This window comes from Hemibagrus wyckioides, linkage group LG14 (genome assembly GCF_019097595.1).
Source record: "Hemibagrus wyckioides isolate EC202008001 linkage group LG14, SWU_Hwy_1.0, whole genome shotgun sequence".
Classification (NCBI taxonomy): domain Eukaryota; kingdom Metazoa; phylum Chordata; class Actinopteri; order Siluriformes; family Bagridae; genus Hemibagrus; species Hemibagrus wyckioides.
In genome coordinates, this window is record NC_080723.1 from 16356660 (window position 1) to 16384083 (window position 27424).

General features: G+C 38.8%; 1 protein-coding gene across 1 annotated transcript in view; it reads left to right on the top strand.

The window, feature by feature from the left end:
• The window catches only part of spock1 (SPARC (osteonectin), cwcv and kazal like domains proteoglycan 1), a 222052-nt gene that overhangs the window by 164401 nt on the left and 30227 nt on the right, over positions 1–27424 (top strand). Inside the window, exon 7 of the mRNA XM_058408288.1 lies at positions 2693–2807. Within this exon, the coding sequence (XP_058264271.1) occupies positions 2693–2807 (115 nt within the window). The remainder of the gene's footprint in view (positions 1–2692; positions 2808–27424) is intronic.

Sequence of the window (27424 nt, forward strand, 5' to 3'; positions counted from 1 at the left end):
CCTTCATCAAAAAAAAAAAACTTAAACTAAAACTTAAAACTTACACTTGTCCATTTTTCCTGCTTCTAACACTAACTTTGAGGACAAAATGTTCACTTGCTGCCTAATATATCCCACCCACTAACAGGTGCCATGATGAGGAGATCATCAGAGTTATTATTCACTTCACCTGTCACTGCTCATAATGTTATGGCTGATCTGTGTATGTATATGATGTCAGTAAAAGGCTGTTTTCCACATGAATTCTAACCCTAATCCTAGCTTATACTAGTGACATTTGCTGACAATATGTAAACATCCCCCTCGTCTCTGATTTTGTGTATAAATGACTCAGTCAGTGCTGATGGATAATCATGTGGATGAACTTTGCCAGCAGGAGTAAGGGAGTATTTATTGATTATATTGTATTTATTGAGTATTATTGTTGAAATTCCAACTTTTTTTGGACGCTTTGGAACAATGATACTATATACAGTTATAAAATCTTTGAATGGAATTAAATGAAACTTAAATTGGAGGTGTTTTACCCTCTTATTAGAGACTTCCTGAAATAGAACGATCTCGTTCTTTTTTTTCTTTTTTATTTTTTTTTGTAATTTTAATGATTATCTCTCAGCATCACTCTGATTGCCTGGCATGATCAGATCTGTCATGCTGTGATTAAATTCAAATAAATCCAGATGCCATTTTCCACTGAATCTTTTCTTTTCCCCCACAGAAATGTCTCATATAAATCCTTTCTCTTAGCATTCTGACACTTCATTAACTCTGTGTATATTTATACGTATACATTATTTATTAATTTGTGTAGATGTAAATGCAGAATTTGTGCAACCATTTATACACAAGTGTGTGTGTGTATGTGTGTGTGTGTCAGCTTTTTTAATTAGTCGAGCCGCTTCTTAAATTAGCCGAGAGATGTAACAGCATAGTGGCGAGTTTAAACCGGATGCCGTGAAATTGAATATGTCAGAGATGGAGGGGAAAGAAATGTATGTTGTACGTGTGTGTGTGTGTGTGTGTGTTTGTATATAAGCATTAGAAAAAGTACAAATCAGATGCAGGATAATTACAGTAACAATAAGCTGGAATTAAGACAGTGTGTGTGTGTGTGTGTGTGTGTGCCTGCTGCTGAACTGTTACAGTAAAACCTGCAAGCTGTAAGCTGCTGTACACCTCTGAATAAAACATTTTGGACATTTTGCACTCCAGCTGAGATCAGGCAGGTCTGCTCAATTTAAACACGCCATGCTGAGGCTCAACACAGACCAACTGCAGGAGCTCACACACTGCTTCAACTCTCCAGGAGAGCCCAGCTCCAGCTTTGGACTTTTCTTTTTTCACTCAAGTGAACCTAATAGTAATAATAATAATAATAATAATAATAATAATAATAATAATAATAATAATAATAATAATAATACATCCGTTCTCTACACCACTTACCTTAATGGGTCGAGGAAAACCTGGAGCTTGAGGAGAGCAAACAAACTCCACACAAATGACGGAGGCAGGAATTAAATCTCCAACCATGGATATGTGATCCAAATGTGCTATCTATCTATCTATCTATCTATCTATCTATCTATCTATCTATCTATCTATCTATCTATCTATCTATCTATCTATCTATCTATCTATCTATCTATCTATCCATCTATCCATCCATCCATCCATCCATCTATCTGGCTGGCTGGCCGGCTGGCTGGCCGCTGGCTGTCTATCTATCTATCTATCTATCTATCTATCTATCTATCTATCTATCTATCTATCTATCTATCTATCTATCCATCCATCCATCCATCCATCCATCCATCCATCCATCTATCTGGCTGGCTGGCCGCTGGCTGTCTATCTATCTATCTATCTATCTATCTATCTATCTATCTATCTATCTATCTATCTATCTATCTATCTATCTATCTATCTATCTAATGTGACGATGGCACATACACCGCCGCAAACAATCTATCTATCTGTCTATCTGTCCGTCTGTCCGTCTGTCCGCCTGTCTGTCCATCTGTCCATCTGACCTAAAAGATCCAAGCTTAGAAAGGTGTGTGTGTGTTTGATGTCACTCTAACAAAGAAATACGGCCTCGAGTTCGCATTGGTTTACAAAACTCGTTTATGAAGAATCAGCTCCATTCCACTTCAGCTTGTTCATAAGCCAATTTTTGTGGTGAAATTCAATCTACTGCCCTACACACACACACACACACACACACACACGTTTGACACCAGTATCTGTGTGTGATTGAATGAGGTGCGCTGATTAATGTTTAATAAGAGAGGATCGTTTAAAGCTTTTGAAGCAGAATTAATACACACTGAACACAAATCTCCATTTTGCTTTTCCATCACAAAGCATTGACTTGATGGAATTTCTTTCTTGTTCACTCGCTGCTTTCTAATTTTATTTTGCACATGCTGGCTAATTCACTTACTTTCGTCACACATCCCTTTTTCTCTACAGCACGCACAGAATGGTAATTATCTCCACGTTTATGTGGCTGCAGCAGTTTATGCATAATGCAGTATGTGTTATTAAATGCTGCACTCTCTGGAGTGAATATTTGTAATAAACGCCAGTGAGGAGGGTTTTTTTTTTTATGTCACACATCACATATTGTTTTTAAGGCTGAATGTGAACTACAAAACATTACCCATAATCCTTTTCTGTCTGGCTGCAGTGTAAGCTGGAGTTCCAGGCATGTGTCTCGGGAAAGAACATCTTAGCAAAGTGTGAAGGACCGTGTCCCTGTCTGCCTGGACAGGAAGTCTTCAAGCCACACACTGAAAAGAATGGTGAGTCACTTCCTGTTTTGTTTTATTTTGTTTTGTTTCGTGTTTTCTGTGATTTGGTTTTGCCGGGCAGTAACTTTCTGAGCTAAACACAGTGTGTGAGTGTGTGTGTGTGTGTGTGTGTGCGTGTGAGATTGAGCCTTGAGGTGATGGTTGGTCACAGTAAATGCTGAATTAAAAGTTTCATATCCTGAACTGTTTGTGTGTGTGTGTGTGTGTGTGAGAGAGAGAGAGAGAGAGAGAGAGAGAGAGAGAGAGACAGACAGACTGACACCCCACTTTTCACGCTCAGAATCACTCTCTCAGCTTCTTCCTGTTTCCTCACTTTTTATTTCTGCTCCTGCAAAAGTAAAGAATAGAATTTTTGGGTCACAAGGATATTTTTTTTGCTATTGGTTACAAGAGTGATTAAGTTTTACACATTTGTTAATAATATGCCTATTTTAAGAGCACCTAAAATGGAGAAGTGACGGTCAGAAATTTTAGGAGAGGGTAGGGTTTTTTTCCTTTAAGTGATTTATATGTTTTTCTTTAAGACATGTGACCCAATAAAATGGGCAAATAAAACTTTTTAAATTTTTAAATTAGAATTTAGTGTTTAGAATTTTTATATTTTGTCCATAATGTTAAATTATATATAAAAAACAAACAAAAAAAACCTTTTCTTATTTTCCAAATGCATAATATTCTATGACCTTGTAACTTGTACTAGTGATTTACATAACTTAAATTTTAAATAAACATTAAATTAAACAAAATAAATAAAAAAAATAAAACTTCTTCAGAATGTTTAGGCCATTTATTGTTTAGATTCTGTGTATAATCTTAAATTATTAAAAAAAAAAAAAAAAAAAAAACAGCAAAAAAAAAAACCCCATCAAAATCCATCATATTCTGTGACCTTGTAACTTGTACTAGTGATTTACATAACTCAATTCTATCTGGCTATGACATCGTTTACCTAATTGACCTTCTCAATTAAACAGCCTAATCTCGCACATATACACTGCTGTTTAATGCTTGCAGAAGGAATTAGCTGCCTAATTTAACTTCCTGGCTGACTCAGGTAACTGAACTACACTTGGAAATGATACAAGCTAGCGTTAGCTCCTGCAGAAAGAGCAGTTACAGTACAAATAGGTCTCAGTATGAGAGGTTCCTGAAGAGTTATATAATAGATAGATAGATAGATAGATAGATAGATAGATAGATAGATAGATAGATAGATAGATAGATAGATAGATAGATAGACAGACAGACAGACAGATGGGTGGTTGAATCGGTGAGTAGGTGGATTGATGGATGGATGGATGGATGGATGGATTTGGTTGGAATGGATGGCTCAGTGGGTGGGTTGGTGGATAGATAGATAGATAGATAGATAGATAGATAGATAGATAGATAGATAGATAGATAGATAGATAGATAGATAGATAGATAGATAGATAGATAGATAGATAGATAGATAGTTTAGTACACCGAGCAGGGGAACACAGAACAGAAGCAGGGAGAAGGTTCAACAAAAAAACTTTACAGTTTCTTTAATTCAGGCAAAAATAGTCAAAACATTCGTTTCTTTCCTTCTGCTGAGGGAGAAAGGAGGTTTCACTAGCTCCGGCCATAGCAGTGGTCTGGAGCTGGAGCTAGAAGCAGTGGTGGTCTGGTGGCACTGACCCAGGAGCATGGCAGAGCTTCAATGGTCCAGTCGCAGCCTTGGTTCATCCGGAGGATTCTGTAGTGGAAAACAAAGAGAGATATGGGCCCTGTTAGTTCCACCCAAGGAAGACTCCCTTACCCTGTGTTGTCCACAGAGCCTAGCCCTCCGCTCTCTTCTTCTCCTGGAGGGAAGGAATTCAGCAGTTCTTCTGGTTGGTCTGCAGGTTTTTAGTGGGCTTTATGCCGCCCTACCTTGCAGTCTAATTTAGCGGTGCTGACCGTGGTGCTGATCCTCCGCCGCTTATTACACTCTGTGTGTGGAGGGGTGAAGAGTGGTTCCCTCTCGATTGTTTGCGGCAGTGTATGTGCCATTGTCACATTAGATAGATAGATAGATAGATAGATAGATAGATAGATAGATAGATAGATAGATAGATAGATAGATAGATAGATAGATAGATAGATAGATAGATAGCACATTTGAACGCTGCAAGAAGACATCAGCATTTCTGCTCATAGCATCAACAAACAAATATATCCACTTGTTGAATTTCCAACTGGCTATGCAGTTCACTGTTATGAGAAGGTAAAGAAGTAAAAGACGAATACAGAACCATCTATGTTTTTTTTTTCTTCTACTTTGTAGCTTGCAGGCAAGGGGGTTGAAATTGTAGTGATCTGACTCTTACGAGTTACATTGAATGCACCATAAGTACAAGACAGCTCACTTATTTGTGATCTGAAAAGTTGCTTTTCACACACACATATGTATTACTGTTGTATGAATCTTCTCTAAGCAGATGACACACAGGCAGTCAGTTCAAAAAATGAAATGAAAAATGAAATGAAACAGCCTTTATTTGTCACATATACATTACAGCACAGTGAAATTCTTTCTTCGCATATCCCATCCTTGGAGGTTGGGGTCAGAGCGCAGGGTCAGCCATGATATGGCACCCCTGGAGCAGAGAGGGTTAAGGGCCTTGCTCAAGGGCCCAACAGTGGCAACTTGGCGGTGCTGGGGCTTGAACCCCTGATCTTCCGGTCAACGACCCAGAGCCTTAACCACTTGAGCCACCACTGCCCCAGTTCAGTTTTTCATACTAAACTTTCACTCTCAGACTTCACCTGCCACTCCAGTGCTGTGTGTTTCTGTACTTCTGTTCAGATGGTGAGATGACTGAGCTCTATGTCCTGTAAATATAACAAAATGCTCCTCACCTGCTGGTTGGTTGGACAGTACAGCCCTGAGGCTACTCTGTGACGTCTGCCAGATGATAGTTCAACTGAAGTTGGGGTTTGGAAGTGCTGGCTCTGCTGTGAGGAATTTCTTTAGACTCTCAGAGTCTTCTTCTCTAACTTTTAAGAAGGTTAAGGGAAAGTGTACAAAATACAAAACAACTTGTATCTGAGTTTTGGGAAGTTCATTACACAGTACGGATTAGCACTGTATCAGGTTCTGAAGTGTGTGAGGATGTGTGTGAATTCTGATCACGTAAAAAAAAAGTGTTATCATGTGGAAACGGAGTATGAGGAGCTTCAATATCTAGCTTTTTGTCAATCATGTCAGCAGATTCGAGTGACTCAATAAAAGGTGCAGACAGTTGACACAGACGTAAAGTGTAAAGTCAAATCATACTAGAGGCACATCTAAAGATCGTTCATGATGGAGAGGCCAACAAAACCCAACAATATCATCTATACACAACTCTTTTCTGCTTTAAGGTCTTCAACCACCAGAACATTTCAATTGAGAAACTGGTGACAAATATTGCAGTGGAAAATACAATAAAAATAATAATAATAATAATAATAATAGGTATTATCATGCTATCAAAGCCATCAGGATATAAATTGCCCAAACACAGCCATAAAAATCACTCTTCTAAAGAGAAATTGATTACCATATATGCCAATTATGTAAACAAGCATGGCCTTGGGCAAGCAAAGTAATTTAGCATGTGTGGGATTCAACATCAGCCATGCAAACAGTTGTGCGTACGTATGTGTGATAAATGCTAATTTGTAGTACACGAACAGAATTATAACGTGTTTTATGCATGCTAAATGTGACTCCTGGACTTCCAGTGTGACGCTGTGCATTGTCTTAGTGTTCTGGGGTTCATCTGGTGGGGCAGCAGTAGGATTCTACATTTACATTTTTGTGTTGTTTGTATCTACGTATCTATCTATCTATCTATCTATCTATCTATCTATCTATCTATCTATCTATCTATCTATCTATCTATCTATCTATCTATCTATCTATCTATCTATCTATCTATCTATCTGTCTATCTATCTGTCTATCTATCTGTCTGTCTGTCTGTCTGTCTGTCTGTCTATCTATCTATTCTGGTACTCGGTGATGTTCCAGATGCCGTTCCAGCGACTCTAGTTGTACAACGGTTCTTTTAGTCTCTCCTTCAGCCATCCAGGTTCAGGGACTAGTGCATGTACAGTCAGAATCCGAATGTGTTTTATTGCCAAGTAACTCAGACATACAGGGAATTGTTTTGGTGCTTGAAGTAAAAGTGTACACAGAACATAACAGTGAGACATGCAAGGTGAAAAATATACAGTAGGCAGGTGTACAAGGACAGAAAAGTAGACATACATGGACGACAGAAGGCATTCAAGAAGGTGTGTGTATATACAGCATTTTATTTACAAATGCAAATGAGATATTTACAGTAAATTCCATCCTTATTCAGCACAGCACTGTATTGTACAGACTTGTACATGCTTAGAATTAAGACGGTACAGCTGAGCAGCAGTTGAGGATTAAGAGTCTTGGCCAGTCCTTAAAAAGACTGGGATTTAACCCCACAACCTCCAGATCAATAACTTTAACCACTGAGCTACCAGTGTACTTCCCCGACCAGGTGGACAGAATGGAGCAGTTGTACGAAGCCATCCATGGTCCAAGACGTTTTCTCAGTATGATGTCCATGAGTCAACACTTGATAATCTTACATTTATTTTCAAAATGTGTGTGTGTGTGTGTTTTAGGAAGATGTGTGTAGAGAGCTTCTTGGAAATAGCAGTATTGTTGTGAGCGCAAAAGGAAGAGATGATTGAGTAGTAAACTGCCTTCTGACTCGCCCTCTAATAAGCACCTTCCTTCTCTTTCTCTCTGTCATTATCTCTATCCTGCCATTATTACTGATTCTACAGTGTCATGTGGCACAGAAGCTCTCAGTCGCATTTACACTGAATTAGGAACGTCTTCCACAGAAAGAGAGATGATTTTTCTCTGTTTTCTCCAGACATCACATGCCATTTCTCTGCAGTGCTTTCTTACTTTTCTAAAACTACACGCTGCCTGATTGCAGCCTATCTAGTATTATCACATTACCCACAATTCCGTGCTGTAAGTACGTGCCATGCTTTCTTGTGTATTCAAATATGCGTTACAGCTTCATAAGAGTTCCTACAGTCTCAGAGCTCATAAGCAGCTGAGGTAAACTCTCCGCTTACTGGAACAACTCAATTTAACGTTTGGAAAATTGTTTTATGAGGTAAATTTATACACACACACACACACACACACACATCGAGTGCACAGTATCATGGGAATTGTAGTATTCTGTGATTAGGGAGAGTCAATGAGTGTTTAGAGTCTGAAAATGTTGAAGGAGGTAACCTGTGTTAATTAATAAGCAATTCATTCTTAGCATCTTCCTCCATAATACTCTCTCTCTCTCTCTCTCTCTCTCTCTCTCTCTCTCTCATTTCAAGCCAATTACAGTTTTTCATTTATTTCTTATAAATTGTTTTTGGACATGAGGATGTGATTGTCAATTTCTCTATATGTTTTTCTGAGCTGTTGTTTAATCCAAAACTCTAGCTCTCCTTAAATGGCCATTTTATACACAATTCATTCATTCATTCAGCTTTTTCCTGGTCAGGGTCATGGCAGATCCAGGGTCTAACCCTGGAATACAGGCTGCGAGGCAGGAATATGATATGGAATTGGATATCAGTCAATCACAGGGCAGCATGCATTATATTAACCTTCATAGACTCATCACACCTAGGGCTGATTTTATTCACAGTTGAGGTAATCCATTTGTTTGACATGAAACTGTAGAACCAGGATAGAGTCACAGAACCTCCCATCAGTCTTATTGCACATGAATATTTAGCTAGATAAAGAGAGTATATAGAGGCAGATCATGAGGAAGAGGAGAAAAAAAAAAAAAATCCTTGGGCAAGGATGACATGCGTGAAGGATGAGTGAGGCTGAAGATTTTTTCCATAATTGCCTGAAAGAACTATATTATTCCTTCAGTTATTTATTCTGCTCGAAATTAAAACACAAATAACTCGAGCAATAAATAATTCATCATGTCTATGCAGTTTTCTCAATTGGTGTACACAGTGAGAGCGGCATACACACTGACATCTGTGTTCTCAAATGAATCGTGAAGTGTGTCGATCATTTAGTATCATTTTTATGCGGTGTTACACACAAACACACACCCAGAAAGATAGAATGAAAGAAAATGTCAGGGTTTGTTGACAAATCTTACAAGATCAATGTATGTCCTGAGGCAAAAAAGGATTTTGTGTGTGTATGTGTGTATATGTGTATAAGTGTGTGTGGGTGTGTGTGTGTGAGTTGCATCTCAGCCTAATCAGGGTTCAGGAGCGTTACATCCAGTGTAATGATGTACACCAGAGAAAACACTTTGGAGGGAAAGTAAGGTAACACTTGCGGCTGATCTTTGAACCCGAGCTTCTCTCTTCTTTTTCTGTCTGCAGAGATAGAAATCTTTCAGTAATTTTGGGAACACAAGCAGGACCGAGGCTCTTATAATAAATGCAGCTCAGATGTTGTGAAACGGAGCTTCATATCAGCGACTCTTTCATTTTGAAGACGTTGGATGTTACTGCCATTAAAATGTCACAAAATACCAGACAGCCCTGGCTTTTAGGTCCATAAATGATACTGATAAACATCTTGAATGGTTAGAAACAGATTTATAGAAATACTGTTTGTAAGGAAACATCTCTATCCATCTGTACAGATCTTAGTTATGCTAATCTGCTATAAGATATTTGTAGCATGCTGATGATTCAGTGATTCAACGATTCTACCCGTGTGTGTGTGTGTATAGTGATATGATAGTGATTGGTAGTTATTCTCTGCCACACAGCTCCATACACTCACCCTCTTTTTCAGGTAATGAAGCATGCAAGCTGTTTATTTTCCTTTATCCACTTTGTTATCCGCTTTCTGCACTCCTCTGTCTTTCACCAAAGAATATTCTGGAAGCTTTCCACCCACTGCCTCCTCCAGTGATGAACAGCACACGCTTTCTGTTGTTCGATTTAAGGCATGCAGTCCAGAATCAAGGAGAAAGAAGAAGAAGAAGAAAAAAAAAAACAGAGCAAAGTAATGTTTAACTCCGGTATTCATACACCCCCACAGCCCGAGCTCTCATTCTCGTATTCTACACACAAATCACCACCCAGACACACACCAATCACCACGCATCCCTTTCCTCTACAATGTTCTTAAACACATCACACGTCCAACATAATGAGTTTAATTTGGCCAATGCGTTTTTCTCTGCTTCCTTTCAATTAGCCACCAGTGAAGGCTTATAAAAACACGGACGTGGCTGAGATGTACAGAATTACTCTCATTAGACAGGGACATGAAAAGCAAGCTTAGAGAAAATGCCCTAATTTTCTCTAAGCGTAGTCTTTGTGCTTGGAGATTTGTCGACGCGCTGCATACGTCCCTGGCTGAGCCGTCTTTAACCTGTGAGGATCGACTCGCCATCCCCTAAAAGCTCATTACAACCATGCCTGAGCTTTTAGGATTTCTGTCCAGGAACAGAAAATTGCCAAGCATTAGCGTGGGAGAGCACACTATGCCTTGTTTTATGTGCATTAGCCTGGGACGACTTTACATTACACACACACACCACATCCCACATAAAACAGTGAGCAATATTAACAAGACTTAGTTTAATTAGCACTACATTGGTTATCTTTAGGTTATTTCATGCTGTTGGAGAAGAAACAGATGGTTCATTAATAGCAGCCAAATATAATTTGCAAATTAAGCTGTATCCTGAAAATATTTGTAGGCTGCAGTGTACTGAAGTTATTCAAAGAACATGGTGAAACCATGTGCAGAATCTTTAGTTATATTTGGATCCACTTGGCCTTTTGACCAGATGTGAATTTCATGGAAGCACAATTATTGTCTGCACAGCTTTATGGAAGTGTCTCGGTTTAAAGGCATAATGGATGTAGCTGTTTGTGAATTCTGGAAGGTGGTTAAGGTGTTGGACTGCTGATGGGAAGGTTGTGAGTGTGAATTTCAGGACCGCTAAGCTGCCACTGCTGGGCCCTTGAGCAAGATGTATAAATGAGATAAAGGTAAGTTGCTCTGGATAATGTAAGCAGGCTCTGTAATGGGAGTGGAGCTGAAGTGTCTGAGAGGAGAATGCTGAGGAAACTTCTCGGTATCCTTGACAACGCGTCACACCCCCTGCATGAGACACTGGAGTCCTGCTGGAGACTGAGACCACCGAAGACAACCACAGAACGCCACAGGAGGTCTTTCCTGACCTCATCAAACTCTGAGCTGACCAAATGAAAATGACAGTAGCACAATTTCTCAGTAATAACAATGTACATCAATATAATACCGTGTGCAACATCATACCATCATACCAGCGTCTTTTTGTACCTTTGAATACATATTTAATTTATTCTTCATTTATTTTTTATTCATATTTATTTTTCTTGTAATCTGAAGCAGTCCCTAGCAAAAGAATTCTTTCGGGATTAATAAAGTTTTATCTTTATCTCATCTAAGGCGTGTACATAACATAAGGCATCTGCCAAACGCCATAAATGTCTAGACTTATTAATTCTTATTACCTTCTTATTACCTTATGACGTCAAGGTGGTAAGGTTTAATCTCACCCAGCCAGTGCTTAAGGGTCTCATTACACAACCGTTTCTGAAGTAAATATTTTACAACACTAGGACTCGATCTGTCTGGCAAACCTGGGTGTGGGAAACATCAAGGTGTAATATGTGTGTCTCTCTGAGAAGATCTGTTGGCTGATTTCTGGCAAACAGCCCAAAATGACTAAAAGTTCCCTGCCAGTAATATCTATTGACCTTAAGTAAACATGCAGCAGTAAACTGATTTCATTTCAGTTTCATTAGAATCTTGCCTTGGCTTTCTGCCTGCAAAGACCATGTTGGGCAAGGAGCCAGTTTAACAAATGCAGTGTTAAAAATAATCAGTCTGCCTAAAGGTCTGCCTAAAAATCTCATTCGTTTCTCATGGAGTGAATATCTCAATTTGACCAATTCATTGCGTGAACATTGTGTTAAAGCAGCTGTCAAAATGACTTATTTCCCTGATGATGTTACCATGAACAGAGGTCAGTTGAGTGAAGAGACGGTGACGAGGCTCTGGTTTTAAAAACCCTGAGCAGATTTTACTTCAGATGATGAGACGACTCATGTGGACGATTCTGAAGAATCAAAGTGAATCAAACTCATTTCCATTTGTAATTCCCTCCAATTTGGCAGTGTATTTTTCCCAGAAATAGATATAACCGCTAAATAGTAAGTACTCATACTCATAACTATACACCGACCAGGCATAACATTATGACCAATATTGCTTTTCTGTCATATCGGCCCTGACCCGTCATGCACTGTGTATCCTGACACCTTTCTATCAGAACCAACATTAACTTCTTCAGTAATTTGAGCAACAGTAGCTCATCATCAGTGCATCAGTGAGCCTTGACCGCTCATGACCCTGTCACCGGTTCACCACTGTTCCTTCCTTGGACCACTTTTGAAAGATACTGACCACTGCAGACCACCCCACAAGAGCTGCAGTTTTGGAGATGCTCTGATCCAGTCGTCTAGCCATCACAATCTGGCCCTTCGTCCAACTCGCTCAAATCCTTACGCTATTGTTCCTGCTTCTAACACATCAACTTTGAGGACAAAACTGGCTATAATATCCCACCCATTAACTGGTGCCATGATGAGGAGTGCTCATAATTTTATGCCTGATCGGTGTAGATACAACACATTTTTAGTGGAAAATCTTTAAATGTTTTATTTTTTCCCCCTTATTCATGTTTTAAAATTCTGGACTATTACTTCTAGAAGAGTATTTCAGTTGAGGAAAGTCAATAGCTTTCAGAACTGTGCTGTTGTTGTTGTTGTTATTATTCTTTCAGCTGCTCCCTGTTTGGGGTCGCCACAGCGGATCATCCGGTCGGCACATTTGATTTGGCACAGGTTTTACACCGGATGCCCTTCCTGATGCAACCCTCGCAATTTATCCATGCTTGGAATCAGCACTCCCAAAAAAAAAAAAAGCCATACATTTGTGAAAGCCTTTTCTCAGAGCTCAGTTAAAGCACAAGTCTTTACAATTTACACTTGAATGGGCAACCTAATTTTAAAATGTAGTTAGCTGTTAATCCGTGTGCATTAAAACCCTGTTTCTTATGGACACCTTCACTGCAGCCTGAAGAGAAAAGCACCGAGTTGATTGCCTCAACTATTGATGCGCCTCAAAAGAAAAAACAAAAACAAAGCACATCTTATTTACTATTAGAGAGTTATGAGATTAATAAACCTATTGATTTCGAAACATATTTACTATTTCTAAGCTTGTTTCACTTTTGGCGGTTAACATTGCTCCTTGCTAGAAATAAAACAAAAGTCGAATATGATTAAAAAGAGTCAAAATAGGTTTAATCCCTTTTACCAGTACACTGGTGTTCCTTACTGCCAGCAGAATGAAAGTTGACTTAAGGGACATTTTCGCTCAGGATAAACAAATGAATTACTTTATCACTGCAGGTCTGATATAAAATGAGTCAGGACTCTGTTGGCTTTCACTGCGAGGTGTTTTTATCAGTGTTGGTTAACCTTACACAGAATTTTAGTGGTTTAAGGTAAACTTTACAAGCTTATGAACAAGCACTTGAGGCGTCTCAGGGAGCAGAATGTCACCATTTACTGTACTTGCGTGGAGAAAAAACTCTTTTGGAACATTTCTATGAATATATTGCCCCTAGTAAGCTAGGTACAGAACAAATTAACTACAAATTCTTAACCCTTACTTTTATATGAGCCATGAAGAAATTCAAAGCTGAACACGGACACAACCAAACAGGTACACGTTCAATTTCTTGGCCTAATAGTCTTGTAATCTGAAAAGGAGATGCTTGAGCATTACTAAGATGTCATTGTTTTGCAGTGTGGCCAGGTATGACCGTGGTTTTGTGTATTCGTCAATCAGCTCAACACGTGGCATTTGTGTTGCATTTGTCTCATAAATATTGCATAAATATTCTCTAAATTAGTTTCCATCTTCAGAAGCTTTTTGAACGGGGAAAAAACTTTGCTTTCACCTCACTACCGGAAATGCATTTGTGATCTAAAACTCTGTGGATGTATGAGGAAAGTGGGTGGAAGACATGCTGTCAGAGCTCCTACCGGTTTCCGTCCTCCATTCAGTCACACGTCTAACACGACCAATTCCAGACTCTCCGGATGCTGAATTGCAGCGCTCCGCCCCATCGATACTGCCTTTCATACACTCTGATGGCATCATGAGCCTGTTCAGATGGAAAGTGCCATTTTAACCCTCAGCTGCTCACATCTATGCTTTTATCAGGGTTTTTTTTTTTTTTTTTTTTTTTTTCAAGCTATTGTTGCTAGGGATTTCAGTCTTGCATAGTAAAGACTAAACCTCTGACTTCATAAGCAGACCCTCATTTCGTGGAGCTGCCTTCATTAAAGAGCAGATGCTTTGTAAAAGATTTCCGTCTGACATTTCAAACAAAAGATGTTCTTTTTTTAACGTCATAGGTGTTTTGCTTGCATATTTTATTTCTAAACGCACATCTGAACAGGGTAGGCGACAGAGCCGCAGAGCTCATTATACTGCATGTTTATGCAAAGTTTGAACCAGATTCACATATGATAAGGCTTTAACTCACACCTGTCTATAATAAAAAATACGGCATTGTTGCTAACTTTAAAGTTATTTGGGTGAACGCAGACAGTGGCATTTCTCATTTCTATTTGGATATTTATTTTCGTTTCCTTTCATTACCTTTTTGTTTCTGTGGACAAGCTGCAACTACTGAAGTACTGAGGAGGAATGTGAAAAAAACTAAAGCTCATGCTATTGTTAAGTTTGGATTAGAATCTACAAATTAGGCTATGTTACGCTTCTGTTTTGGAAAACTTCAATATGATCCATAAGATAAAGTCAATTCTTCAGTATTTGATTTTGAAAGTTTTCAGACAACGCTTGAGTTCAATATGGTGGTGTCCATTGTATTGATTTTTACATTTACACCATCTGGCAGATGCCCTTATCCAGAACTTTTGAAGAACAGTTGAAATTCACGGCTCAGAAGTGGCAGCTTGGAAGTCCGGGGATTTGAACTCACAACCAACTTTCCATCATTTTAGCAGTAAGAATTAAATCAGTTCCGAAATCTGTGCAAAATGTTGAATGTCTGATTTCAGTCATTTCCAGTGTATGGTGGCTGTACACCGTTCATATAAAAATAGCTTCCGGTTACATGTTAGCTAGTCTCCTGCCCGTGTTTCATTCAGCATCACTTTTGTACACGCAACTGAACACAAGCTTCAGGATTTTGATTGGCTATCCACATTTACTTGTCATCTACTCCTCCTCCCAGTCCCGTCCACCAGTTTCCAACAAGAACTTCTCTGATTTCTGCACTGGTTTGAAGTACCAGAATTCTGCATCACAAGACGGCATGCCAGCTAGCTAAATGAGTCTTCTTCATTAGCTATCTTCTTCTCAGTGTTGGAAATTCACTGTTGCCTAGCAACTGAGAAACTGTTCTCATCACTTGAAAAACGAGTGTGATGTGATTACCGTTCTGTGTCGAAAAGTCACACGGAAGTAGGAAAAAAAAAAAGTCTTATTAGCCCCGGTACACTGTTGCACTGACACAGACAGAATGCGGCGCAGCAAGTGATAAATGATACACAGATAGACAAATATATAGAGCAAAATAAATCTATTAAAGTATGCATTTTTCTTCGCTATCAGTAAAGTCAGACAGCAGAGGTTTAGCTGGCGATGACATTTTGCTAGTTTGATGTAAAAATCACATCGGTGTTGCACATCTGTTCATCAGACAGCAACCCAGACACTCCTACCTTTATACTCCATCTCAAAGCGAGCTTCATTATAAGTAAAGGCCAGACAAGGTAAATGTATGGATCATAAAAAATACAGAGAGTTTGCTTGAAAGGCGAACAACATCTTTGCTGTTGAACTGAAACAGCTCATTGCTTGTGTGGGCTGCTGAGTCATTAGTTTTTTCTTCTGTTTTCTTTTTAATTTGTGAGTGGGTAGACGGAGCCGGGTTAATCTCAGAAGCGTCTGAGGGAGAAGGTGCTAAACCGTAGAAAGCGTTTAGCGTTGAATGGATTTCCGCAGGACCTAATTACATGTCTATTATGAGCTCTATTACTTGCTGTATTTTTTTTTTTTTTTCAGGTCAGTGTGTGTTTTTAGCTGTGTGGTCTGTTTTGTGGTTAATAAACGAATAAATCCAGCTTGCTTAACTTTGTTAAGAGATGAAGAGATTTCATCATGACTCTTGGAAAAACAGATCAGCCCCCCCCCCCACACACACACAAAACACACACACACACACAAATACAAAAATTAAATTGTAAATTTTACCCTCAACAATCACAAAAGAATACTCGGAGAGACTGGTGAAATATGGAGGTGAAATATTTATTATAACTCGGAGACAAAGCAAAAAGGAAATCTATACATGGAATATACATTGAATAAGTAATAATCTGGTTTGGAGTTTTGCTAGCTTAACATAGCTTAATTGATGGATAAATTGCCTCCAGATCACACAGCTGCTAAAGGGGGCATGGAACCTGACGGTGATGTTTCTTTAGAATGTACTGTATAATTGCTCATAGCATAAACCGTGATGAAACGGTGACAAACATCTCTCCAAACTTCCAGGGCATGATTGTTACTTTCAGACTTGCTAGTCAGATAAATATCCAGGGATTATCACAAACAACCTTTAATTCAGTTCTGTTTGATTTCTTTAGTTTTATTCAATTTATTTATATAGCGCTTAAACAGTGGACACAATGCAGCTTTACAGGAATATAGAAACATAGAATAAAAATGATGAAGTTTAAAATGAAATTAATATTTAGCCGTATTGAGCAAGCCAGAGGTGACAGTGGCAAGGAAAAACTCCCTGAGATGATATGAGGAAGAAATTCGGAGAGGAACCAGACTCGGAAGGGAACCCATCCTCATTAAGGTGAGATCAGGCAGTAAATAATGTTAATGTAAATAATGTCCTTTCTTCAGCTGTTTACAGTGAAGTGGAATTGTTCCTGAGGAACTAATAGGTCAGCGTAATTTCTGAGTTATTATAGATTTAACACCCCTCTTGTGGGGTGTTCCCGGTCTGCAGTGGTCAGTATCTATCAAAAGTGCTCCAAGGAAGGAACAGGGGTGAACCGGCGACAGGGTCATGGATGGCCAAGGCCCATTGATGCATGTGGGGAGCAAAAGCTGGCCCATGTGGTCCAAGGGATAAATATTAATTTTAAGGCAGATGAACTACAGCCAGGAACAGGACTCTGAGGCCACAGTGTACACAGACTCAACAGCTGAAGCCTGGAAACAAACCAGGCAATGTTTTTTTTTTTCCAGTTTTTATTTATTTAGGGAACATCCTTTGCATTTATGTTTAATGAAAATGAGCATTTCACTATTATTTTGTTACTCTCAGCAATTGATTGTGCAGATTAGTATTTAATTTAATACATGAATATGGAACGAAAGATTGAATCAACTGAAATGTTCGATTATATCCAAGACATAAATAACCTCATGGAAAGTTAATGACATTAAGTGATTCAATTTTATGAAGCTCTTCTCTCTCAAAAATACTTAACTCTGACTGTAAAATGCTTTTTTGTCTTGGGATTGCTCTGTGAAGTCCTTGTCATAAGCATATGATAATTAAGTGAAACTTTTTCATTAGTAATTATAAAATAGACTGTAATATTTCAATAAGGGGAATCGAGTCATTTAAAACTATTAAAAGCTGTCAGATTTATTTGCTAGATCATCACGAGCTTCTATATAGTCAAATCCACAGTTAATAAATCTTTATGGAGTAAAAGTGCTCATATACAGCCAGCTTTTAATGTACTTGGAATGGCAGATTGACCAGTACTGTGTAAAACTCCTAGAACAGCTGTTTATCTATCTATCTATCTATCTATCTATCTATCTATCTATCTATCTATCTATCTATCTATCTATCTATCTATCTATCTATCTATCTATCTATCTACCCACCAACCCACCCACTGAGCCATCCATTCCAACCAAATCCATCCATCCATCCATCCATCCATCAATCCACCTACTCACCGATTCAACCACCCATCTGTCTGTCTGTCTGTCTATCTATCTATCTATCTATCTATCTATCTATCTATCTATCTATCTATCTATCTATCTATCTATCTATCTATCTATCTATCTATCTATCTATCTAAATTCAGGATATAAATGTATCCCTAATGAGCAAGCCAGAGGTGATAGCAAAAAGGAAAACTCCCTGAGACGGTATGAAGAAAAAACCATGAGAGGAACCAGACTCAAACCAGACAGCTTAATCTCGATTAGCCGTATCACATGCACTAATGGTAAAATTCATGCGCAATAGATACGCAGTTTAGTAATTACACATACAAGATTACCTTAAAGATGGTTTTCGTATTCACAGTCTCCCAGACATAAATTCAATAGTCTATTGATCTGTTTTATTCCTAATTAAATCACACCAACTCCGTCTTATCCATTTGAGACAGGATCATGGCAGCTAGCCTCTGAAAATAAATAAATAAATAAATAAATAAATAAATCAATCAATCAATCAATCAGCCGATTCAGACATACCACACATTCACAGCATGTCTTCAGATTCAATGGATTCATTATATATTTAATGTCTACCAGCAGTTCATGCTCTTACATTCCTCAAGATAATTTGAGGCTTATTCACTGGTCATACAAAAAAAAAATGCAGACTAGCGAATGAATAGCTTCTGAGCATTCAATTTATTTGGCATTTTGGCAGAAGCTGACGTTTTTTATTGCTGACGGGTCCACAATCAGAGCGACAGCAGTTTAATTGTGCCCCACTCCGAGTTGCAGGATTAGCACAATGCACCTCATGAGGCAAAGTGATGCTTGTCATTGCGATTGGAGTCAGTGTTTGTGTTAAACAGCTCAAAGGGACACCTGTCTGCTGAGTGCAATCACTGGTGGACACTGACGGTTTGTGATGGTTCAGCTTGTAATTACAGCAACCGTCTCGAGCATCGTTGCTGCATTGTGGAACACAGGAACATGCTGAATACTTCTCTAATTCCTAGCTTTCTATTAACATAGAGATACTATCCTGTCTCTTTAAACTGTGGCAATGATTCTGTTAATCTGGTTTCCGAGAAATTGTTAAGTGAGTTTCTATAGATGCTCTCTGAATGGCTGACAGAATGTTGAATATGGATGATCATGATGATGATGCCGATATTGTGATGAATATAGAATGTTGAATGCCCATACATCTACACATGTGCGTTTTCTTTTGTTTTGTAGTAATGTTTAAGCAAATGCACTATTCAAAAGTGGATAAATTAGTAACCTATATACCCGTGACACGCAGATCTCATATCTTTTGAACAAAGGTTTCCATTTGACTGTATTTAAACATAATGAACTTCATAATGAAGCAAAGGACAAGGATGCTGTAAATGTACCAGGAATACTACAACCAGCTGAACTACACACCGGTTGCTGGTAGAGCCATTCTACAAAACACTGATGACCCAGAATCTGTAAAAAAGGTGGGTATGTGGAAACCCTAATGAAATAAAGCAAAATAAACTGTAGCACAGAGCCGTCATTACACGCAGTCACTAAGACATTAAACATGTATTGAGAGAAAACAACGATTCTAAGCAGACATAAATAATATCTTTCACACGTGATGTGAAGAAAAAGTTGGAGCCAAAAGTGCAAACACAATGTCATACGTCAGGATCTTTATTAGAAGAGGAGAATGAGAATATGCTACATTTCTGATAGTCTATATTAATGCACTTAATTAGCTTCACATTACAGGCTCTCAGGGCCACCGAAATTATGTGGATGGAGAATTGAAACTTCTTTGTGGGGTGTAATTTATTATATACCTGATATACCTGATAAAGTTACTATTTTATCCCTAATGAGCAAGCCTGCAGGTGGCAAAGAAAAACTCCCTGTGATGATATGAGAAAGAAACCTTGAGAGGAACCAGGCTCTGAAGGGAACCTCATCCTCATTTGGGTGACACTGGACAGGAAATAATGTAAATGTAAATAAATAATCTCCTTTCTACAACACCACCCAAGGGCCCATGACGAACTATTAGGTCAGTATAGTTTCTGAGTTCATTATAGACACTAATTCCTTGCGGTCACAAGCTGACAGATGTAATGGCAGATCCATGATGGTGTGATAGTCTCCGAGTGGCTCTGTCCACGGCTGTCTCCTGGTCATAGGCTGTCCATACAGATCCATCCACAGCATCAATGAGCACCACCAAGTGATGAGACTCCAACCATGGGTAGAGTGAGTGGTCACACTAGGAAACTCAGAACACTGGGAGCTCGGGAGTGGGATGTATAGCTCGACAGAGAGAGGGAAAGATATTAAGTATGCCTGTGATCATGTGATGTTTAATGACAGTGTAGATTATGTGTAAAATGTAAGGTTATATGTAGTAGAATCATGTCCTGGACTGAAATCAGAACAAAATAATCATAAAATGCTAGAGCAGTCATCACTAGTTAACTGAACCAGTTAGAATTTTAGGATGTTTTGGGGGAAACTTGGACGAGTTTGTCAAGGAAACCTGGTCAGTGGCTATAGTAAATGCTGCCTCATTATGAATTTAGGAGCATAGTCATCATCTGTTTGTATCAACAACAGGTATAGTCTTCACTGTTTTGGTAATGTCTAACTGACCACAGTGAGAATGACCATGTACCTATTTTTACCCTCTTACCCTATTGTATCAGTGGCAATACGTGTGGGTCTGTTATCCTCTACTAAGCTTTTATTTTGTACAGATTCTGGCTTAGCCTCACCTTGACCTCCTTTACACTTTATTTCTATATATTTTTTAGAGTTCCTTTGTGTCTGGTTTTCTCCCTTGCTACTGTTTTACTGAGTAAATCCTTCCCATCCTTTCCACGTTTCACCACCTGCTCTCTTTCTCTCTCTCTCACTCTCTCTCTCTCTCTCTCTCTATTACATAAGTGGTCTTTGATGAGCATGTTCAACATAGACAGAAATAAGGAATGAGGGTCATAAAGTTGAAACACGTTAAGCAGGTTTCACTTCAGGCTCATAGCATGAGCACCAACACACACACACACACACACACAGGTTACAAGATAAATACCCAGGTCCAAATGTGTGTGTCTTCTTGTAAATATAAGCTAATAATATACTGTATTTTGTCACTCAATATAAGATTGAGTGTCCTAGGATGGAGACGTGAAGACGTAGATGCAAGTTAAAGCCTTCATTAAATGCAGGAAAACAAAGCAGAAAGGCAGAGCGATGCTCAGAAATGTGAGAAACCATGCTGTTCAAAACCCAGACTAAGCTAAATTGGGAAAATGTGAAAACAAAGCAGGGTCTAAATCCGAAAACAGAGGAAATCCTGAATAGAAGCTCAGTAATGTTTGCAAAGTGTTTGTAATAAGATCAATCTATTTAATGTGTGTGTTCTAATACAAGACAGAAATTTTTTTAACCCGAATGTCTTTGTGTTGTCTGATTCCACGCACCGAGTAAAGTATTTCTTAATTTATTTTGGACATGTTGTGTCCAATGACAACAAACACACTAAGGAAGACAGGGAGAGAGAGTAATCAATGGTCCGATATAAATCAGCCTGAATTATACAGATTAATATTGGCTTATTGTCTCAAGTCGTCAGTTTGTCAGTGTGTTTGTGTGTTCATGCACTTATTCACCCATACAAGATGGAAGATTATTTGAAATATGTCTTCTCACCAGCAGGAGCTTTAGAGTAATGAGAGCACACATGCTTCATACTGAGTTACTCACATTTATTTATATATGAATCACACAACTGCACTCTTCCACAATATCCACATGTGGTACTACAGATGTGGTTGACTCCTGGCTTAATGCATGTCCAGCATTAGTTCTAGGGCATCAAATGTTCAACAAAACTATCAGTAACAAAAGTCAGCCCCATTTCTTTTCTTTCTTTTTCTTTTTTTGAGTGCGCCCCAGCATAGGAGGTCAGGAGAGGTGAGGAGAAGGGATGAGAGGAGAGGAGAGGAGAGGAGAGGAAAGGAAAGGAAAGGAAAGGAAAGGAAAGGAATGGAAAGGAAAGGAATGGAAAGGGAAGGAAAGGAAAGGAAAGGAAAGGAAAGGTGATGAAAACCCCAATGTAAGCCTCTTGATGCAATCTATACTGTACTAAATATCAGCTATCATCATCCTCTCAGTCGTATTGCTCCCTCTTTCCCACTTCTCACCTTACCATTGCTTACCTCTCCTTTATTTCCTTCTTTCATAGGAGCACAGGATAGTCTATGTTATAACCCAGCAACATAGCCCACATGTTAAAAGTTCCTAAGAAGCTTTTACTTCCTCTGTCAAGCCTACTACACTAATTCACAGTCAGGGCTGTCAGGTTTCTGTTGCCTGCAGTTTTCAGATATGCTATCTCCGATACATCCTTTACCATAGTACCTGAAAGATATACAGCTATGGATTCACCCTTAGTATTCTAGTACTGCTTGGCATACAGCTGCAGGCATTATAAGACACAAGTCTTGTGGCTATTGGTCTGCTCTGTCTTATGTTTTGATATCTCGGTGTTAAATAGTTTGACTACAGCAGAGATGATAATGTTGGTGATTCTCAAGCATTGCAGGATCACAGTAAAGCACAGATGTAGTAGAGCAGACAGTATGTCATCATGTTCGCTTAAAGACAAGGGACTCTTTAATGACAGAGAAAGCTGTATAGATTGTGGCCTGTGTTGCTAGTTTTTTATAGATTATTAGATTGCACTGATGTGGGTGGAACATCAGAAACAGAGGTGTTAGGGTTAGGGAAATTTATTCAAAATCCATGTTGTAGTGGCATATTCATTTACATTTCTGGCATTTGGAAGAGACCCTTATTCAGAGCGACTTATAGTTGGTCACATTTTATACATCTGAGCAATTGAGGCTTAAGGGCCTTGCTCAGGGGCCCAGCAGTGGCAGCATGGTGGACTTGGGATTCAAACTCACAATCTTCTAGTATTCCAGCACCTTAAACCACTAAGCTACCACATCCCATAAACAAAACTATTTTACTAAAAAACAAACTTATTTATTTATTTATTTTATTTTATTTTATTTTATTTTATTTTATTTTATTTTATTTTATTTTATTTATTTATTTATTTATTTATTTATTTATTTATTTATTTATTTTTTACAGGTGCATACAAACAGCATCCAAATTCTTTACAATAAAAAATACATACTCTTTGAAAACAAGTATTTGTTTATATAATAGTCAAGAGTATCAGTGCAGCTAAAATACCAGGGGCATTCCCAGTCTAATTCCACCCCAATTTTCAATTTTCCATGTATGAAACCAGACAAGATATTTCGCTGTTGGAGCTGTTCCGAGACATGTTATTTCTTAAATTCCCCCTTGTTATGTAGTGAATGAAAAAACAAATACTCAGTAAAAAAAAAAAATCTGTACATTGGAACTAGATGTCACAAAATTCTCATTCCCTTTATTTTACTAGAATTTCTTCTTCAGATTTTTTTGCCACTTAGCACTGTAGCATTATCACAAGGATGTATTTTTGGATGCTCTCAATTATACAGTGATACACTTTTTCACAGCTTTTCATTTGACTCAGCATCATTATAGAGAAGTTACTGTGCTAGAATGCACACTCGGTTCTTAAAGATAATGTGAGCAGATGAGCAGATTAGCTATCGCAACAGCGCATCTAACCATATCTCTTAATAATGTCTACATAAACCCAAGCCCATTTTATATTTCTGCTGCTTTACCTCTTGCATCAATGGTCACAAAGACAGCATAAATATCTAACATCGCTATACCTTGTTTTTGCACTCGAGGATCCCAGACAGTTCAGTTTTACTTATTGACATTCCCCAATCTTACATCCAGCAAAAGGAAAATAAGAGAAGATACGGTTAAATCTAGAGTGATGCAGTTACTGGAGTAATGGAAGTGCACTTCTCTGATTTTATTTTCTGACTGAAGCATAAGCTCCCTTACTTTATATGTATTCAAAAGGGGAAAGAGAGTGAGCGCGTGTGAGAGAGAGGAAAGATTAATAGTGTGTGTGTGTCTGAGCATGAGAGAGAGAGAGAAAGTGTGTGTGTGGGGGGGGGGTCGGTATCCTGAAGCGATGGCTCTGGATGAGATTTGATGCTGTAGACTGATTGCATCACTGCTACTAGATGGAGTCTAGCGGCTGTGATGCTGATATTTGAAGGTTGTAGATGGATTATACGTATATGTGGTACTGTATTTCTTTACCATACTGTCTTCATTCTACGAGCTTCAGTATAGAATCATTTTCTCTCCGCATTTAGCCTCTCCTACTGACACACACAGTCACACACACAGCGGTGTGAGTAATACACTGAGACATGTAATACACTTAGACAGCTAAGAGGCTGATTCAGCTCCCAGCTTTAGTGACATTTAATCGAAAGGACGTCCCCTTCTAACTGTGTGTTTGTGTGTGTGTGTGTTGTGCATGTGATGCGTGTGAGAGTTTGTAGTTATATGAATACGTTTTCAGAGTTAAGCACTTTATATAGTCACGGTTATTATTTGTGGACTACTCCACTACACTGCCATGTAATGACTATTGTGTGTAATAGAAGAAACCCTGTAAATAAGACAGCATATGATAAAACAAGGCTTATCAGCACATAGGTGCAGCATAGCATTTTAATGCTTTTCTGATATTGCTTTGTGACCTGTATTGTGATGATATCGGTTGCCTGTGTCTGTTTTCCCTCCCATGTGAATGATAATGCACCGTAAAGTGGAGCATGAAAATAAGCCATGACAGTGTGGGTGAAAACATTGAGGGCTGCTTCAGGACCTTGGAGAAGAATCTCTACCCCCTGACACAGACCATCGTTCAAGTCAACTACAGAGTGGCCAGTGTGTTATTGTTAAGAATGAAATCAGTAATGAAACATTGAAAAGCTCTTCCAGTGTTCAGTGTGTGTGTGTGTGTGTGTGTGTGTTTGTGTGTGTGTGCATAAAAAAAGACCCTAATACATCCTATACAAATAAAACTGAATTAAATGAAACTGAATACTATCTAAAGGTGTTCTTGGCTAGGGTCCTAAATCCATCAGGGTGGCTAACAAGCCCCAGGTATTTTGTTGAGTATAAAGCAGTGATGATTGTAAAAATAATAATTAACTTACACCTAGGAGGCATGTTAGCTTAATGGTTGGCATGTTTAACTAGCACCTCCGGGGTTGGTGGGTCAATTCTTCAATCGGTGGCATTTGCATATTGTCCCTGCACTTCAGGGATTTCCTCTGGGTACTCCTGTTTTCCAGTCCAAAGACATTTAGTGTGTGAATGAGTGTGTGTGTATTATATTGTGCCCTACAGTAGACTGGCATCCCATCTAGGTTGTTCCCTGCCTTGAGCCCAGAGTTCCCCTGAGATAGACTGCAGGTTCCCTGCAAATCTGTGTGGGATTAGAGCTTCAAAATACAGATGAATGGATGGATGGATGGATGGATGGATGGGTGGGTGGGTGGATGGATGAGTGGATGCATGGGTGGATGAGTAGATGGATGGATGGGTGCATGGATGGGTGCATGGATGGATGGATGGATGGATGGATGGATGGATGGGTGCATGGATGGATGGATGGGTGCATGGATGGATGGATGGATGGATGGATGGATGGATGGGTGCATGGATGGATGGATGGATGGGTAGATGGAGCAGTGGACGGAGGAGTGGATAAATGGATGGATGGATGGATGGATGTACGAATAGATGAGTAGATGAATGTATGGGTGGATGAGTGGATGGATTATACCTATCTACATAAAGTAGATATAAAAATGTCTTCAGGTACCTGATGCATTTGCAGATTTTTATGATAGAAAAAAGTTAGACAGAATTCATGTGAAAAAAGCTTTTTATTTTATTTCTTTTTACTAGTTGTTATAGTTATCACATTAAAACTAAAAAAAGATCTGACTTGTTTTATCTTACTGTCTTTTTTTTTTAACCAAATCTGCAATTTTATTCGAGATGTGTAGAATTTTCCGTATTCACTGTAGCAGGGAATTAGACAGAGGAAGCCTGAGGTCTACCTTGTCTAATGGATGGAGAAGTGTCTCGATGGGGAGCCGGTTCTGTCACATGGAGAGCAGACACAGCACACAGGTGCACAACATTGATAGTGTTATATACAGATTGGACTCATTTCCTGTCAGTGATGAGCAGAATCTGGTACAGTGAGGATGAGCATCGATCATTGGCTGTAGGCGTTGCAGATCAGTCAGACTTGATTGATAGGGGTTCTCATTAAATGCAATGCTGTTTATCAACTCCTGGAACACCTTCACCTGTAAATCTGTGCAAGACATTTTCGGTACTTATTATTTGTAACAGGAATTTCTTCTCTCTCTCTCTCTTGCACTTATTATTTATTCTCCATGTTCCTGTATTTTGGTGCTGTCTCCATCGCTGATGTTTCATTGGTTTGCTCCCTTAATGTGTGCACCTGTATTGTGTTAAGCTTTGGTTTGTTTATTTTTACACCGCTGTTTCTGTGCTGTTCATTTCCGTTCTCATCCTAAGTTCAGATTTCCTATTTTCGCAATCGATTTGCTTATTCTTTCTAGCTCATGTGTCAAGTGATTATGGATTCCTCTCATTTCTTCCTCTGCCTGCTTGTGTGCTCACCCACTCTATAGACTATGATGATTGTTAAATTGGCCATAGTAAAACAGATGCTGATTTTTATGCACTAGCATCTTGGCTCATCAACCTGCACATTACAACGAGGTTCACCTACACTATTGTTTATAATTAATAGTGGCTCAAATTCTGTGATTACAACCTACTGACTGTAAAATCCTAATAGCTACTGTTATAGAGTAGGTCACATAATAAAGTGACAACTTAGCCATTTTTATCACAGTCCTGAGCTAGCAACTAATTAATTTTGCAGTTTATATGAAGTCTCTGTTAAAAAGGTTTCAGGATGTTATGCTAGGTGCCGTATTTCTGATGATGTAGCTAAGATATTCAGAATTAAAGATGGACGAATAGTGGGACTGTGTGGCAAAAGATTATGTAGATAAATGAGCATGAATAAAATAGAGAGAGAGAGAGAGAGAAAAGATATTTGTTTGCATTTGCTGTGTGTGTGCGTCTGCAAGATAACAGTTTACTTCCAGCCTATAAGATCTAATTATTAAAACATTAATAATGTTAAATTAATAGCCTCCTCGTGGCCCAGCAGCAGTATCCCATGCTCTCATTGTCGCGGCCCAGGTTCGATTCCTGGGCAGGGCGCTAACCCAGCCAGTGAAGAGTTAATTCTCAGTGCCGGTCCCAAGCCCGGATTAAATGGGAGGGTTGCGTCAGAAAGGGCATCCGGCGTAAAACCTGTGCCAAATGGAAGCATGGGGACTAAAATCTGCTGTGGCGACCACAAAACAGGGAGCAGCCGGAAGAACACCAACAACAATGTTAAATTAATAACA